This window comes from Ictidomys tridecemlineatus, chromosome 5 (assembly GCF_052094955.1).
Source record: "Ictidomys tridecemlineatus isolate mIctTri1 chromosome 5, mIctTri1.hap1, whole genome shotgun sequence".
Lineage (NCBI taxonomy): Eukaryota > Metazoa > Chordata > Mammalia > Rodentia > Sciuridae > Ictidomys > Ictidomys tridecemlineatus.
In genome coordinates this window covers 154,222,589-154,241,148 of record NC_135481.1, presented here as the reverse complement: position 1 = coordinate 154,241,148, position 18,560 = coordinate 154,222,589, and the positions used below count along the sequence as shown (strand labels likewise).

Sequence of the window (18,560 nt, the reverse complement as noted above, 5' to 3'; positions counted from 1 at the left end):
CTAAGTGTATTGTATTATAACAGGGTCTATAGAAATAATATTCATAAGATTCTTAGCTGACACAAATATAATTTGCTTACACAAATGAGAAATCAGGATGTGTAAACCTTTATGTAGTAGTCTAAGAATTAATATTTTATTCCATAGTAGTCTTTAGAATTGAGGAGGAAACACTATCTGTTGCTCAGATAAAAGCAGCTGGTGTCCTGCTAGGGAAGGTATAAGTACAAGGTTGCCTGTTGACTAGCTCTTCAATAGATTATAGTAGATATCAGAGATGACTTTTTTTTAAAAAAATTGTTAGTTATTGATGGACCTTTATTTATTTATTTGTTTACCTGCGGTGCTGAGAATCGAACCCAGTGCCTCAAACATGCTAGGCATGCTAGTACTCTACCACTGAGCCTCAACCCCAGCCCCTAGAGATGACTTTTAACTACACAAATTTCTTTACCCCCTTCCTGGAAGGATATAGGATATGTAAAAACACAGAACTCAATAAAACCTACAGAAGACTTTGTAGGGAGGGAGTCATCTTCTCTGTGTCAATCCAAGCATAGCCACATTGAGTACAAACAAGGCCACTCAGTATGTCAGTCCAAAGCATTTAAGAAGACAGTGTCTGGATGCTGGTATGTAAGTTGCTTCTAAAGGATGTCAAATAAAGGTTATTGGGCTTGCGATGTGGCTCAAGTGGTAGCACGCTCGCCTAAAACTAAAAATTAAAAAAAAAAAAAAAAAAGTCATTGAGGAGGTGATCTGGTACCATTCCAACCATTTTGTGTGAAATAATACTAGCCCGAACTCCGCAGGGCTCTGCAATCTTTGGTTTGATCAAGTATTTTATTGTATAGAGTTTGGAAGTGGGGGGAAACCTCATAGAATTTGGCTGTTGGTAAGATTCTCCAAATTTAAGTTATTATACCTTAGTTTTAGCCTGTTATAACTAATCTGTCATATACTTATCATACGAGGACTTCAACATTTTTGGAAATCAATGGCATTCACTACTTGGGCAGTGAAGTCACTTATTTCAGCTGGGAAGAGTACTCGTGCAAAGGGTTTTGTTCACATGCAACTGAACAGGAGCAGATGGAATGGAGAAGGCCAGAGCCATCCAGCATGTCCCCTGAACAGCCTCAGAAACCATTCACTATGACCATCTGTATAGAACTCTGATGAAGGTGCACAAGATTTCTGTTAGGAAACTGACTCTGAAAAGACACATATGGAAGATTAGACTTTCAAATGTCAACTTCTCAGAATTATTGGAATGGTCTGTTCTACCATTCATTTTTTAAAAATTCACTTTGATTTAAAAAATACATAAATATATGTATTTATAAATATATGTAAATATATATATATATACACACATAAACGTGTGTGTATGTGTATATATGTATAATATATATTTATTGTGGTGCTGGGGATTGAATCTAAGAGTATTATACCACAAAACTACATCCCTAGCCTTTTATATTTTGTTACCAAGTATGGCCTGGACTGTAAAGTCCTTCTGCATCAGCTTTCCAAGTCATTGGGATTACAGGTATGTGCTGCTGTGCTCTGCTTGTGAATATGCTCTAGGACCCAAAGTTAATGCTCCATGACAGGATGATAGGATAAGTTGGCTTATACTGTCCCCCACAGGTCCTCTTCCTTCCCAGAACTTCAGGTCCTAGTGGTCACTGAGCATGACCCTTTCCCAGAGGCATCTACTGTCCCTGTAGAGATACCTGTAAGATTCAATTAAATGCCCACACTGCCCAAATCACCTTACTTTCTTGGGGAGGCAGGGGGCAATCCGGTTTTGGGGTCCCTTTATCTCGTCCAGCTTAACAGTTTTCTGGCAAAGAGATTCCTCCCTCAACTTTGCAAGTAACTACAGAGCCCAAAGGATTCAAGAAGGATGAGAAGAGGAAGTCAGCAGTTATTATGCACACTTAGTGTCTTGCATCAACAAGAAGGCACCATGGCTTCCTTCTAAAAAGATCACCCTGGGGATGGGGGCTGGGGTTGCAGCTCAGCGGTAGAGCACTTGCCTAGCTCACTTAGCACCACATAAAAATAAATAAAATGAAGGCATTGTGTCCTTAAAACTAAAAAAATAAAAATAAAATAAAAAAGCTCACCCTTGAGCTGAGATTGTGGCTCAGTGGTAGAGCACTTGCCTAGCATGTGAGGCACTGGGTTTGATCCTCAGCACCACATATAAATAAAAAGCTCACCCTGCAAAATCACTGCAGTGCCCCAAGGTGCCATCAAGTGACTGAGGTTCAGAGGGCCTACAGAATATTAATGGCACAGCCTTAGACAATGACAGGACAATTTGAAGGAAAGGAAGCTACTTTTTTTTTTTTTTTAATTTTTTAAAATTTTTTAGTTCTCGGCGGACACAGCATCTTTTTGTTGGTATGAGGTGCTGAGGATCGAACCCGGGCCACACGCATGCCAGGTGAGCGCGCTACCGCTTGAGCCACATCCTCAGCCCCAAGGAAGCTACTTTTGATCTGTGTCAATTTTGCTAAGAAAAACTAGTCAAAATATTACTCATAATTTCCACTTTATTTACTGTACAGGTTCACATAAAACATATTCTTTCTGCTAGGGTAGGTTTAATGTTACATGGTTAGTTTTCATAATGTAATCCCCTGCCTGAGAGCAACTCAGGACGTCACAGGGCAGGAAGCCTGCTACTGGTCACACCACAGCGGGCAGGTCACGGGGGCATGCTGTGCTGCCAGGTCCTCCAAAGAAAGTCACAAAGGTTTGGATTTGGACATTTTAAATGCATAATATCAGAAGGAACAATAAATGCACAAGGGCTGGTGCATAGACTTTGGTTATAGTGACACCACCACACATGGTCACAATTGTGCAAAAATACTGTGTTCAGATCATTAAATAAAAAAGGAATTCACACAAGCTTATATAAAAATGTTGCCACAAAAAGCAAAGCTTTCCTGTAAGAAATTTGAACTGACTTCAACTGTGAACTAACCTAGATTTGTTAAAGTACAAGAACTGTTACATAAATGATCATTCTATTTTGTTCATAAATAACTACAAGTGTAGAAAGCCTAACTTCTAGGCATCTTGAGACATGCCACTGTACTTATGGGACATTTGAAGAAAGTGAGTTTGTACACTATTGTCTGGGCTCTTCTGATTTTCCTTTTGTCTTCTAGCAGGTTTGTTATTAACATTATAATTACTTTTGTTTGTTTAATGTGAAATATTAAAAACAAAAATTGTTTCTTAACCCAGACACTGATCCCAGAATTTGTTTTAATACAAACAAGAGACTCTCTGATCAGATAGCAAAATGCTACAAACACTATTTTTTTTTTTAAAATGCCTCTTCTTCAGACAGGAGTCAGTTAGGGGACCATGCTGAAAGTTAAACGGTTGCCCTGAAAGGTATCACTTGGTTTTTACTTTAAATGATCAGACCAGTTCTCTTTTTAACAAGTGGACACACACTTCTTGAATAGTGCTGACACAACACACTGGCTGGTATTCAAATGCCTTCCTCCTAGAATTGACTCAGACCCAGAAGACTTGAGCTAAAGAACTACTCCCAACACCTTGTTTTCACAAATATCATGTGGTGGGCTGAAGAACACATTAGGTACAACAACAAGAACCAATTCTAACATGGAGTCAAGAAGCACCAACAGGCTCACTCCAAATTTAGTTTTCAGAGATAATCAGTTTTTACTTAAGAACCCCAGATATTTTAAACCAAGAGGGAATCTGCATTGGCGTCTGGAGCCCATTTCCTCCACTGACATCACTGAGCTTTCTGCTTTCCCAGGACACCTAATGCATATAACCACCATGTTGGGTCACAAAGTCTTTGCAGCTCCCTTTTGATGGGCCCTTTCCAACTTGATCTCCCGCATTTCCTCTTTTAACCTAGACTGACACAAGCTACTCACCTATCCTCAAACTCTCCTCATTCAGCCCCTGACCTGGTAATATCCATTCACTTCTACTCAATCACATTTCAGCAGTCGAAGTGAAGGGGCCATCCAAAAATGAGAACACCATTGCAAGACAACCTACTATTTTGACAAAACATAGGAAGTTTCATATCACTGTCACTCATGGCAGCAGCACAATTTAGAAAAGACTGTGAGTTATGTCTGGCAACATATGCACCTCAAACAAATCATTTCAGCATAAAATATACAAAGAAGATTCAGAAAACAAGACCATTTCTATAGTACATTATCTGCATATAAAGTAACCAGGGATCAAGTTCTCAAATCAAGAGAACATATATATGTTATGTAAGTCAAGCAAGTAGGACAGAGATCTATCAATGAAAAGCCAAGTCTCCTCAGACACAGGGTTCTTGCCCAACCAGGCAAGAACTTCTGTGTCATGCTGAACCCACCTAATCTACATGTTGAACAGGCGAATCACAAATATTCTCAAGCTCCAACTGGGATCACCCATCCAGCCCTGATCAAGATTCACACAATCATGGTAAATAGGGCAGCTCAAGGGAAGCTCAACAGCTCAGTGTGGGTAAGTAAATACATATGAAAATGAAGAAAAGGATGTGACCTTTTATGCAAAGGTAAAGAAAGGGATTTCCACCCCAACTAAAGGTGGGTAAAGAAAAATTCTATCTTTCATAGATCTTACATATTTGAGTGTGTGTGTTCAGGCCAAATTATCAAGTCCACCTGGACATTTATCCATATACAAAAAAGTACTTACCAGAGACTTCTTTTCCTCACAATGCAAGTGATGCCAACAAGATCCCAGCTGCTCTAAAATTTATGCCATGCATATGTGAGCATACAGAACAATACAAAAAGCAAAGAAACTTGTCACTAGCACCGTCAAAATAATCACAGAACAGAAATAAACAATTTCTAACGAAATTAAAAACGCATTCCTAATAACTACCTGAACTAAACACACACATTTAAATACATCTAGATGCCCAATATACAGAGTATTTGCAAAGCATCTCTTAGAACAATTGGATAGAGGACTACAGTCCAAGAAAAAAGACATAAAAACATGTGGCAACATCAAACATAGGATCTGTAAATATCAGGGATAAGATTCTGAAGTTCTTCTTAAAGAAAACTCTGGGGATACTGACAAGCATGAAATATACTTTGGTTATCATAACCACATGAACAGGAGGAGCCTCCAATTTGACCATTTCACAGTAACACAGAAGTGGTGAGCTTGAACAATACACACAGACTGGCTCAAATGCAACAAAATGAAGCCATTAAATGGGCATCCCATAAAGATCACTTGGCCCTAAGACAAAACTAAAGGAGTTAGCTGCATGCCACAAAGACAAACATTTCATTTTAGGTCTCCATCTCCTTCCCCGTCCCCTTGGATGGACTTTTTGATACGAAGTAACATGGTAGTCAGCCACTGATCCAGGCGTGATATTGAGTCAAACTCCTTCACCTATTTTAAGGAAAGAGGAACAGAGATTATTCCATGGAAATACATTCAATCACATTTCAGCAGTCAAAATGTGTATACACATATTGAGTATACATTCAAAGTGCAAAACAATGAAATAAATACTGGATGGAGTATACAATTCTTTAAAAAAACAGTGTTTTGAACAAAGCACTGTTCAAATATTTTATAACAACCACCAACAATCTTCATTAGAAATTATTCATTCTAGTTTATAACTTTCTTCATTAAAAGTTTTTTTTTTTCCATTATCCTGAGACCATTTAAAAAAAAAACTTATTTTTTAGGACTGGGGTTGTGGCTCAGTGGTAAAGTGCTTGCCTAGCACCCGTGAAGCACTGGGTTTGATCCTCAGTACCAAATAAAAATAAATAAATAAAATAAAGGTATTGTGTCCATCTAGAACTAAAAAAGTATTTAAAAAATAATAAATAAAATATTTATTTTTTAGTTGAAGGTGGATACACTATCTTTATTTCATTTTTATGTGGTGCTGAGGATCAAACCCAGTGCCTCATGTGTGTTAGGCAAGTACTCTACCACTAAGCCAAAGCTCCAGTTCCACCCTGAGATTATTTTGATGGTACTAGTGACAAGTTCCTGTGCTTTTATATTGCTCTGTATGCAAACACACACGGCAAAAATTATAACTGGAGGAGTACACTCAATGTGATGGAAGAAACTGTATGTAGCATAACAATTAGAAAAAACATGGAAAAGTTTAAAGTTCATAGAATAACATAACTGCAGAGATAGGAGGTATGGAAGTAGAATTCCTTTAATGCATTTCAGTGCATTACCAAAGAATAAAATAACAGGATGAGATTAGTTTGGGAGGAAAATTTAAATAGGAAAATATTCTTTTTCCCTATAACTTCAGGGATATGATGAACATATAAACAGAGGACATTAAGAAATCCACTTGATTCTAAACATAAGACAGCAAAAGATGGGAGACCAGGAAGAAGACAATCATAAAAAACAAAACATGCCAGGCACAGTGGCACATGACTGTAATCCCAGTGACTAAACAAACTGGAGCAGGAGGATCACAAGTTCAAAGCCAGCCTCAGCAACTTTGTAAGGATCAAAACAACTTCATGGGACCCTGTCTCAAAAAATAAAAAATAAAATAAAATAAAAAATAAAGGCTGGGGATGTGGCTCAATGGTAAATCACTCTTGGGTTCAATCTCCAGTACTAAAACAAAACAAAACAAAAAACTATATTTGTGTTATTTTATACCACAAATATAAAAAAACCCAGTATTTGGTTTTTATATTTTCAACTGTACTTTAACTAAATTTACTTTATACTTACTTATAGATAATTTTCAAAAATAAACATTAAAATAGCCATGTAACAGTATGGGACATTAGCCCCTGAAGTAGCCTCAGAGCTATATTAGTTATGAGCATAAGTCAAATAGGACTAAATACTATTGGAATTTCAGCATGGTGCTTGGTTAAAAGACTGTAGGCTGTCTGACTTGTGAGATATATAACACATTACTTGGAAAACACAAATGGAGGTATGGAACTAAAATCACATTTAAATAAAAGTCTAGAACTCACACAATGAAAAAGTTTCTGTAACATAAACCTTCAAAAAATATATCATATTCCAAAGGTAAAACTTACTGCTTCAGTGTAAGCTTCACTGTTCTGTTCTTCATGAGCTTCTAGAAGTTTCTGGAGACATTAAAAAAAAAAAATGAAGAAATTAGGTTGGCTAAGGCCAAAAATGTCCCATTTGTAAATGGATACTTCAACCCAGAAATAGCCGTGGTATCATACTGATGTTGCCAAGCATCTTAAAAAGTTGAAGAAATTTAAGTATAAGAATTATCCAAATTAGGGGTCTAGCTTTTATATTAAAATTTTCACATTGTTTATTTCAGAACACAGCACTCACATCGTTGAACCTCATGACATCTGAATACCTATTATGAAAAAGCAGGACAATACCAGGCCCCCTTAGCAGATTTATTAACTAAAATTTCATTTTAAAGCCAGTCCCACTTACGGTGTTGCAAAGTTTTTTTTTTTTTTTTTCTGTAAAGTTCTGTTATTACTTACTTTCAATAATTTACATTCTCTTGAATCAGTAAATGCTGGAAACATTTCCTCATATTTCTCAAGGGCAAGCTGAGGGAGGAAAGACCACTCATCAGTGTCAGACTTGCTAAACTAGGAAACAAGATTTCAATTTTCTATGTACTTCAGTAAGATTTATCTACAATCCCATTTAAATGTTTAATAAGTCAGACCCAACATCAGAATCAACACAGAAACCTATTTATTTTTGAATTTTCAATTTTAATTGAGAATAAATTTCTAAACTTTTTTTTTTTTTTTTAAATTAGGCTGCTGTGAAGACATTATGGTCAAAATATAATTCTCAAAAGGTCACAGCCAGGTGTGTGTTCATCCATTCATGGGAGAACACTGTATAAACACCAAATAAACCACATTTAGATTACTGCTTGAGGTTGAAGGACTCTAGAATATTTTTCTCTCAGTGGCTTTAATTCTGCTCTTCAGTGAACACCAAGGCTGCCTGGGTCCTTGCCTTTGTCTTCACTTTGCATTTCTACTTTTTCCAATTTGCATTCCAACTCCATTTCTAAGAAAACTTTTCCTTAAAAGAACATTATTCTACTTTAATTGTCTCCCTCTTAGTTCCCTAATTCTTTTCAAAAGCAAAATTACTTAAGAAAATTTTTAAGTACTGTTTTGGTAGCTGTTAACCATAAAATTTTTATTATTATTTTTTGGTACAGGGGATTCAACCCAGGGATGCTTAACCACTGAGCCACATCTTCAGCCCTTTTTAAATATTTTATTTAGAGACAAGGTCTCACTGAGTTGCTTAGAGCCTAAGTTGCTGAGAGGCTGGCTGGCTTTGAACTTTTAATAATCTTCCTGCCTCAGCCTTGTGAGCTGTTGGAATTACAGGTAGGCGCTACTGCACCTGGCCAAAATTATTATTTTTTATTTGCCCAGTTTAATCTTGCTACTACTAATACCCACATGAAATGACATCAAGAACAACAGAGTACCTGTTCTCAAGGATAAACCATATCAGAAAAAGACTCCTTACCTTGGCATTCAACTCATCTACTATAAAGTGACAGAGAGCTGCTTTAAAGAAGTAATCTTTTGCACTGTACTTCAACAGAGGATTATCCATAGTATTTGCCCCAACCTAGGCACAGAAAATAAGGTTAGATTTAAAAGTTTTACCTTCTTATACTAAACAAAATAATTCTGTTCATCCATCTATCACTTTTTAGAAAATATTTGTGCATTTTATGTTAGTTTAGCCATGGAATACATTCTTTTAACCCAATGTCAAACAATAAAAAATTTTATTAGACAAGTGCCATCCTGTGGAAAAAAAAAGACTCAGAAGAAGAATTCTGCTTCCAGGAAGATGAAGATATATTTTCTCTTATTCTTCCCACTAAGCACAACTAAAAGCAATGGTCATTTTATATAAAACAAATATCTCTGAAAGGTAAACAGAAGACAGCACATCAGCTAGGACCCTTGAGATTAAAGGGAAACACAGCAATGGGTCTTCTGGGTTTTTTATTTCCTGATATTTCAAATATGGAACTGAGAACCCAGAATTGCCTATAGGACAGACAAAAAAAAAAAAAAAAAAAAAAAAAAGGATACACAAACGCCTGCTTCCTCTAGACAAAGGACTAGGAAAGGTTCAAAAGACAATATTTAGACAATAAGCACTCTCTTACAGCCACGCACCACAGAAATGTTATGGCCCCATCCCTACTTATATCACCAAAGGTTGAAGAGGGAGCCTAAATGTCCATTCCTGTATGACTGTATGGAATAGCCCCTAATCCTGCCAGGGTGGTTTGTGAGACAAAAGAGAGAATACAGATTTTATTCCCACCTTCCACCTCCCACAGAAGCAAAGAAAACCACATGAGGAGACTGGAGTCCACCTGCACCCCGCAGGATCAGGGTGCCCTCCAACTGCCACTGGTGAAGAGGTTTAGTGGAGGGAAAAGACTCCCATTATCATCAAAACGGCGCAACCTCAGTATGATGCTATTGGAGAACAAGTATTGAATGAGGAATGAGGGTCTCCATTCATATATTAATGGAGGCCTCCTGGGGGGCCTAAAGTTTTACCTCCACCAACATTACCCCAACCTTCTGCAGGCAGAGGAGTGTCAATGAAGGCAAGCTTTTTTCTTTTTTGTTTTTTAAAGAGAGAGAGAGAGAGAGACAGAGAGAGAGAGATTGAGAATTGTTTAATATTTATTTATTTTTTAGTTCTCGGCGGACACAACATCTTTGTTTGTATGTGGTGCTGAGGATCGAACCCCGGCTGCACACATGCATGCCAGGCAAGCGCGATACCGCTTGAGCCACATCCCCAGCCCAAAGGCAAGCTTAGTGCGGCCCGGTTCGATCCTCGGCACCACATACAAAAATGTTGTGTCCGCCGATAAATAAAAAAAAATAAATATTAAAAAAAAAATTCTCTCTCTCTCCCCCTCTCTCACTCTATCTTTTTTTTTTTTTTTTTTTTTTTTTTTAAAGAGAAAGTTTAAATAACATTGAGTATTCTGACATAATATGAAAATTGCTGGGCTGGGGCTGGGGCTCAGTGGTACAGCGCTCGTCTAGCACGTCTGTGAAGCACTGGGTTCAATCCTCAGCACCACATAAAAATAAATAAATAATTAAAGTCATGTCCATCTATGACTAAAAAATATTAATTAAAAAAAAAGAAAAAATGTTATAATTATCTAACAAAAAGTTTTGGGGCTGGGATTGTAGAGCATTCGCCTAGCACAGGTGGAACTGGGTCTGATTCTCAGCACCACATAAAAATAAAGGCATTGTGTTGTGTCCATCTACACCTAAAAATAAATAAAGATTTCAAAAAAAAAATAAATAAAATAAAGATTAAAAAATTATCTAACAAAAGTTTTAAAGAGGCCCTCACAAAAATACTTCAACAAGCAATTACAAAAACTGGTGAAAATTTAAAAAGCAATGACAAGACAAAGTAAAGTCACAAGAAAAAAAATAATATTAAAAAAAGCATGGGAATTTTAGAACTGATAAACTCATATATATAAACCGTGTGGGTTCAACAGCAGGTTGAATGGATAAAGGAAAAGAATCAGTAAACGGGAAGACAGAATAGAAATTACTCAACAACAGAGACCAAACAACAGACATAAGACAGAATGGGGGAAAAAAAAAAGCAGAGTATCATGGCCCTATGGGACTAAAACAGGGTCTAACATTTGTGTTACCTGAGTCTTGGAAGGGGAGGAGAAAGATAAAAGGGCTAAAAAGTATCTTAAGAAATAATCACTGAAAACTTCTCAAATGTGGCATGGAATGTATAGCTACATATTCAGGTTTAAGACCAAATAATATAAAACCAAAAAGATCCTTCCCACATCACATAATAATTAACTTCTAAAACCTGAAGACAAAAGAAAAAATCTGAAAACAGCCTGAGAAAAACATCTACCTAAAATGGGAAAAAAGCCATTTGACAGCAGTTTTTTTTGTCAGAAACTAAGGAGGCTACAAATTGCATATTTTCCAAACTCAAAGAGAAGAACTATCAACCCAGAATTATATACTCAGAGAAAATATATTTCAAGATTGAAGGGAAAAATCAAGATAATCCCAGAAGAAAAATTAAGATAATTTGTTGCCAGCTGATGTACCTTAAAATAATGGCAAAGGTTTGTTTTCTCAATAGAAAGGAAGCAATGAAAGAAGGAATCTTAGAACAAGGGGAAGGAAGAAAAAACACAGGAAACAAAAATGTAAGTAAATATAATAGCTTTCCTTCTTGAGTTTTCTAAATTGTGTTTTATAGTTGAAGCAACAATTCTTTTACTGAAAGATGTGGTTCTAAATATATGCACAGAAAATTCATAAGCCATATATATTGAAGGGGGAGAGCAGAAGAACATAAAATGAGGTAAGATTTCTGTATTTCACTGAAACTGATAAGACTGTGACAATTTATGTAAATATAATATAATACAGCAACCACTAAAAGGGCTTTTCCAAGAAATATATTCAAAAACACTATAGAAAACAACAACAACAACAACAACTCCACTCTAACCCACAAGAAGGCAGGAAAAAGAGAACAGAAACAAAAGGAACAAACAAAATCCCCTGGGGGGGGACCCCAAAACCAAAATCCCCTAGGACAAATAGAAAGGAAAACATAAAATGGAAGAATTAAGACCTGATATAACAACAATTACATTAAATATGTATAATCTAAATACACAAACTTAAAGAGAGAAATTAGCAGAGCAGATTTAAAAATATGACCCAACTATAAGGAACTCAAAAAATTTACATTGATTATAATGACATAGGTTGAAAAAAGGGTAGAAAATGTTATTTTTTAGTTCTTGGCGGACACAACATCTTTGTATGTTGTGCTGAGGATCGAACTGGGCCGCACGCATGCCAGGCGAGAGCGCTACTGCTTGAGCCACATCCCCAGCCCAAAAGGGTCAATTTTCAAAGAACAAAATATGCAACACAAAGACTACAGAACAAAAGATAAATTCACAATGATAGCTGGAGACTCCAACCCGCCCCCATTCTCAATAATAGGTAGAACTGATATAGTGAGGGACCCCCCGTGAAAAACAGAGTTCCATAGGATTAAGTGGTTAAAACCTCTCAGGGGAAATGAGAGAATCAAACTAGATCTCAGCCTTATATGGTTAACAAACACACTAGTAACTTAGAAATTAAATAAAGTGAGCTGGGTGCAGTGGCACAAGCCTGTAATCCCAGCGGTTTGGGAGGCTAACTCAGGACTGTGAGTTCAAAGCCAGCCTCAGCAACAGTGAGGAGTTTAGCAACTTAATGAGACCCTGTCTCTAAATAAAAAACAAAATAGGGGCTGGGGGATGTGGCTCAGTGATTGAGTGGCCTTGAGTTCAATCTCTAATACCAAAAAAAGAAAAAAACAATAATCTCCAAGGCTATGAATTAAGATAATTTACCTGGAGACTGGAAGCTATGTAAAGGTAAAATTTCTAAGCTGATTCTAAGCTGCAAGAGTCTGAGTTAAAGTGTAAAAGACTGGGCATTGTAAAGTTTCTAAATTGAAAGGCTTGGGCTAAAAAAAAAATAATAGGCCAGGTATTGTTAAAATTCCTCTGCTACCCCCAGAACCTGTAATCTCTGTAGTTGTTAGGACAATACCTGAACTGCCCAGTAAATATTTCCATTGATTCCCTGGTTGTTTATTAGCTAAGGGCTCCAAGTAGCTTGGCACGTAAGCATCCAGGCTCCAAAACCAATCAGTTTAAATGTGTACCCCGCTTAGGAGTGACCAATCACCCCTGCCCAGATTGTTCCCACCAATGAATGTACTAATCCTGTCTCAGAGTTGTTGTTCAATTTTCCCACGCCTCATGATGATTTGTTCTGATGTATGCAAAGCCCCTCGCCCTCCCCAAAAAGTGTACTTAAGCTCTGCTTGACCTCTGCTCTGGGCTGCTCTCCTTTCTTGAGTGGGCACAGAGCCCCAGCATGCTGGTTCAATAAAACTTCCCCCTGCTTATTACATGAGGCTGGTCTCTTGTGGTCTCTTTCTCCGACGCTCCACCGGACCCTTACAGCTAAAAAGTCACCTCAGCTATTTAGACTTTTTTTTCCTTTTTTAAAAAAAGAGGAGAGGGAGAGAGAGAATTTTTCTTTTTTTAATATTTATTTTTTTTAGTTTTTCGGCAGACACAACATCTGTTTGTACGTGGTGCTGAGGATCGAACCGGGCCGCACGCATGCCAGGCGAGCGCGCTACCGCTTGAGCCACATCCCCAGCCCCAGCTATTTAGACTTATACAGTCATCAGAAATACTTTAAAAAGGGTCAAATCAGACAAAGTCATTAACATCAAACCCAGGGAGAAAGAAAAACAGCCTGCTCTGTTCTACAAATAATACTGAGTACTTTCCCAAGTGATAAGGAACAAATGTATGTGTAGACTAGTCACTTAAGTTACCTTTACCTTATAATACTCAGTCTTTTGTGTGGAGACTTAAGGTAGTAAAAAAGTATGCAACACATGAAGAAGAATAATGAAGAGTGCAGGCACAACTGAAGTACCAACTTTAAATGTGATGATATCAAGAGACCAAGTTCCTGTTAACCCAGTAGATGCCATAAAAGCTGCACACATTATCCTTTGCTTGAGCCAATCTAATAGTCTGCCCAATGTTGTTTTCCTTTTGGCTGCAGCAGAAACCTCCAATAAGAAGGCTTGTTCTTGTGACACTGCCTTTGCCTGATTCTTCTGGTAGAGAACACAAGAACCCACCAGGTCAGGGACAGAACTAGAAAGAAAATCAGCATGTATCCAGAGTTCAAGGATACTCATCAACCAACAAGATCTGACCAATATTGAGAATAGACTGCCCAGCAACAGTACACCAAAAACACATGGCCAAGACAGACCACACTCTTGAGCCCAGAAACAACCCATGATACATAAAAATGAAAACCACTAAAATGTGTTCTCCAGTCACATGAATCAAACTACAAATCAACAAGAGAAAAGACTAAAGGAAGATGTCCAACATTTGGAAATTAAATAAATGATCCATGAGTTAATGAAATCCCAAAGGAAATAAGTTAAAAAAAAAAAAAAGAGTCAGAGTAAAAAAATACAATAATGAATCAATCATGAGACACATTCAAAGCAGTGTTGAAAAGGTATTTGAAATCAGTAAAATGCATACACGACAAAGAGGAGAATCTGGAAACTAAGCATCCACTGAAATGTTCAGGAAAAAATAAACAAAAGAGCAAGATAAATCCAAAGAAAGTATCAGAAAATAATGAAGACAGAAATCAATACATAAAAACAAAACAACAGAGAAAAATCAACAAATTCTACCAAATGTTTAAATAATAATATCAATCCTTTACAAACTCAAAAAACAGAGAACACTAACTTATTCTGACATCAGAATTCTGTTGATTCCAAAACAAAGACATCACAAATAAAGAAAAACTAAAGATCAATATCCTTTATGAATATCCTCAATAAAATATTAACAAACTAATTCTTGTAGCTCATGAAAACAATTGCTTACCATGGCTACACAGTAAAGAACTAATGTTGCCCAAAGAGAAGACTAACATTTGCCTGTAGCTCCTGTGACATTACCTCTAAGCTCTGGAAATGTTTTGCTAAAAATAGTGTCACTATTAACCTGAGAGACTGAAATAATGTGGTTCAGGCCAACCTAAAAACTCAGTATACCAGATTCAGGTAAACCTCCTTAGTTGACAACAGCCTAAGTGCATTTCTCCCACATCGATGTCGGGAAAAGTAAGGGCTATCTACACAACTCCACTGGGAGAAGTCAACTAGAACTGCTATATCTGGAGCTCTCTGGAAACATCCCATGAGATTCTCCTTTAGCAGAGTTTAACCTGTATCATTCTGCTGTAATAAACCATAACTGTGATTATAATAGCTTTCAGTGATTTCTTTTTTTTTAATTTTTAAGTTGTAGATGAACACAATGTCTTTATTTATTTATTTTTATGTGGTGCCCAGGATCGAATCCAGTGCCTCATATGTGCTAGGCAAGCACTTTACCCCTGAGCCACAACCCCAGCCCCGCTTTCAGTGATTTCTGAGGCCCTTTAGCAAATTACTGAATTTGAGGGTATTCTTGGGGACACTGAAAAACTTTGCTAAGGAGGATTTGTCCAAGGAATGTGAGTTTGGGTCAACACATGAAAATTACTGACATATGCCTTATTAATGAAATGAAGGACAAAAGCTGTTGCTTGTCTCAATAAATGCATAAAAGTATTTAAAAAATATAACATCCTCTAATGAGAAAAAAAAGAAAGCGGAACAAACTAGGAATAGAAGAGAACTTCCTCAAAATGATAAACATCAATTTTTAAAAACCCACATCTAACATCATACCTAATGCTGAAAAACTGAAAACTTTTCCTCTAAGATAAGGAATAAGACAAGAATGACTGCCCTAGTCATTTCTATTAAATATTGCATTGGAGATTACAACCAAGGCAGTTGACAAGAAAATGAAATAAAAGGCTTTCAGATTCGGGAGAAAAAGTAAAACATCTGAAGATGAAATGGTCTTATACATAGAAAATACTAAGAGATCCACAGAAACATCTATTGGTGCTGACAAGTCCAGCAAGGCTGCAGGATCCAAGAATAATATGCAAAAATCAATTATATTTCTAAATGTTCTACAAAGGAAATTAAGAATGCCATTCCTTTGCAATAGCATCAAAAATATACTTAGGAATACATTTAACTAAGGAAGTGCAAAACTTATACGCTGAAAACTATAAAACATTTTGAACAAAATTAAAAATCTAATTAAATGGAAAGACGTTCAGTATGGGCAGACTTAATAGTCATAATGACAATACACTGTGAGGGTTAATTTTTTGTTAACTTGAATACACTACCAGGCACCCAGATATTGGTTAAACTTTATTCTAATGTATCAGTGAAGGTGTTTAGATAGGATTAACATTTGAATCGGTACAATGAGTAAGAGAGATTTACCTATTGAAGGCCTGAATAGAATAAAAGCTAATGAGTAAAGGATAATTCATTTTCAATGCCTGACTGCCAGAGAGCAGAGACATTAGTATCATGCATTTGGACTCAAATTTGGACTGGAACTTCAACTATCTGCTTTCCTGGGTCTTCAGCCTCATGACTACATCTTTTCAGCTTCCATCATCATGTGAATCAATTCCTTCAAATTTTCTCTTCTCGGGCTGGGGTTGTGGCTCAGTGCTTGTCTAGCATGTGTGAGGCACTGGGTTTGATTCTCAGCACCACATTAAAAAATAAATTAAATAGAGGTATTGTGTTCATCTATAACTACAAATATTAAAAAAAATCATCTCTCTCTCCCTTCTTTTTCCTCCATGCATATGTATGTGTACAATAGCATAACAATCTTGAGAAAGAACAACAAAATTATAGGACTGACAGTTCCTGATTTCAAAACTTCCTCTAAAGATACAGTAATCAAAATGAGGTGATACTGGTATAATGGTATACAGATCCCAGAAATAAACTCATAAACTGCTGAAATAATAAAGATGAGAGTTGTAGGACCATTCAATAGCAAAGTCTATTCAACAAATGGTGCTGGTGAGCTGGAATTCCACGTACAAAGGAATGAAGTGAGATGCTTACCTAATATGCATATAAATAAATTAACTAAGAATGGATCAAAAACTTAAACCTAAGTGCTGAAACTATAAAACTTTTACAACAAATCACAGGGCAAAACTTCATACCATTTAATCTGGCAATAATAATCTGACATCAAAATCACAGACAACAAAGGAAAAAAACAGACATATTAGACTTTATGAATACTAAAAATGTTTGTGCATCAAAAGATGACTAACTGAGTAAAAATGAAACCCACAGAATGGGAGAAAACATTTGCAAATCACCTATCTGATAAGGCATTAATATCCAGAATACATAAAGAACTCTTAAAACTCATTACCATATCAATCCAATCAGAAACTGAAAAAGGACTTATCCAAAGAGTGAAAATCAACCTACTCAATGAGAGAAAATATTTGTGAATTATATTATCTAATAGGAGTCAATACCCAGAATATACAGAGCTCAAAAAAAGACAACCCAATGAAAAAGTGGGTAAAGGACTTGGCTAGATATTTCTACAAATATAACAATGTTCAATAAGCATGCAAAAAAGATGTTCAACATCACTAATCATTAGGGAAATGCAAAACAAAACCATAAGGAGACACACTCATTAGGAGAGCTATTGAAAAAAACAAGCACTGGTGATGGTACATCAAAACTGGAATCCTTGTGTTAAGACTGGTGGTAATGTAAAATGGTGCAGCCACTGTTTGAGTTTCCCTAAAGGCTTACCATATAGCCCAGCAATTGTAATTCCATCCCTAGGTATATAACCAAGAGAACTAAAAACATACCCCAGAAAAACTAACTACAAATGTTCACAGTAATATTCTTCTTCTTTTTTCTTTTTTTGTGGTACTAAGGATTGAATCCAGAGCCTAGGCCATGCCAGGCAAGTGTTCTACCATTGAGTCATATTTCTAGCCCCATGGCAGTATTTTTTTTAACAGCCCCAAAGTGGAAACATGGTCATATTCCAAATGTTCATCAACTGATGAGTAAACAAACTATAGAGTATCACTTTCTGTGATAATGATGAAATATTGACATAGGTTACAACATGGATGAATCTTGAAAACAATATGCCAGGAATCAGTCACAAAAGAACACATGTTGTGAATTCCATGTATATTAAAGGGCAAATCCATAGAGACAGAAAGTAGATCATATTTTCCTGGGACTGGGAAGAGACTGGAATAAGGTACTGGGCTGATTTTGGGATTCTTGATTTAAACAGTTGTAATGGTGATAAAACTTGGGAATATACTAAAAATGAATGAATTTTACTTATTTATATATATATGAATGATCTAAGTAAAAAGAAAAATGAAATATAAAATTTAATTAAAAAATGATCATGAATGGCTTATACTGAGGAGACATGAGTATTCTCACCTGCTCATAGATCTCAATGGCTTTCTGGTACTGTTCAAGTTGTGCAGCATATGCTGCCACCTTCAGCAGACACTTGTTAGCTGAGCTGAAATCAACAACCAGAGCAGAGTAAATAACAGTCCAAAGGAAAAATAAAAGATGTGTATGTTTCAACCCTGGTATACTTGCATTTGGTACAAAGACACTAACATAGTATAATGATGATTTATCTTTTTTTCACACATAATAAAACCCATATAATATTAAAAAAACCACTTGCCTGTTAGATTCTTCTCCCTTGTAATAATCTGCAGATTGTTCATAATGTGCAATAGCCTGAAAATACATATATTTTACTCACATTTGTAAATTAACTCAAAGAGTTGCATTTTACACTACATCCCCCCCCCCCCCATAAATCAATCTATTCCAGTGGTAAACCTTTCACAATTCAGCCAACTTTATTTAGGGAT

The 18,560-nt window shown here is 36.4% G+C and overlaps 1 protein-coding gene across 2 annotated transcripts in view; it reads right to left on the bottom strand.

Moving 5' to 3' along the window:
• Positions 1 to 2,549: 2,549 nt before the first annotated feature.
• The window catches only part of Napb (NSF attachment protein beta), a 47,111-nt gene continuing 31,100 nt past the window's right edge, over positions 2,550 to 18,560 (bottom strand). For both annotated transcript variants that reach the window (XM_005334600.5, XM_078051319.1), the window contains 6 exons: positions 18,368 to 18,423; positions 18,109 to 18,193; positions 8,575 to 8,679; positions 7,551 to 7,619; positions 7,113 to 7,163; positions 2,550 to 5,454 (listed from right to left, as the gene is read on the bottom strand). In XM_005334600.5, the coding sequence (XP_005334657.1) occupies positions 5,344 to 5,454; positions 7,113 to 7,163; positions 7,551 to 7,619; positions 8,575 to 8,679; positions 18,109 to 18,193; positions 18,368 to 18,423 (477 nt within the window). In that variant the 3' untranslated portion in view covers positions 2,550 to 5,343. The remainder of the gene's footprint in view (positions 5,455 to 7,112; positions 7,164 to 7,550; positions 7,620 to 8,574; positions 8,680 to 18,108; positions 18,194 to 18,367; positions 18,424 to 18,560) is intronic.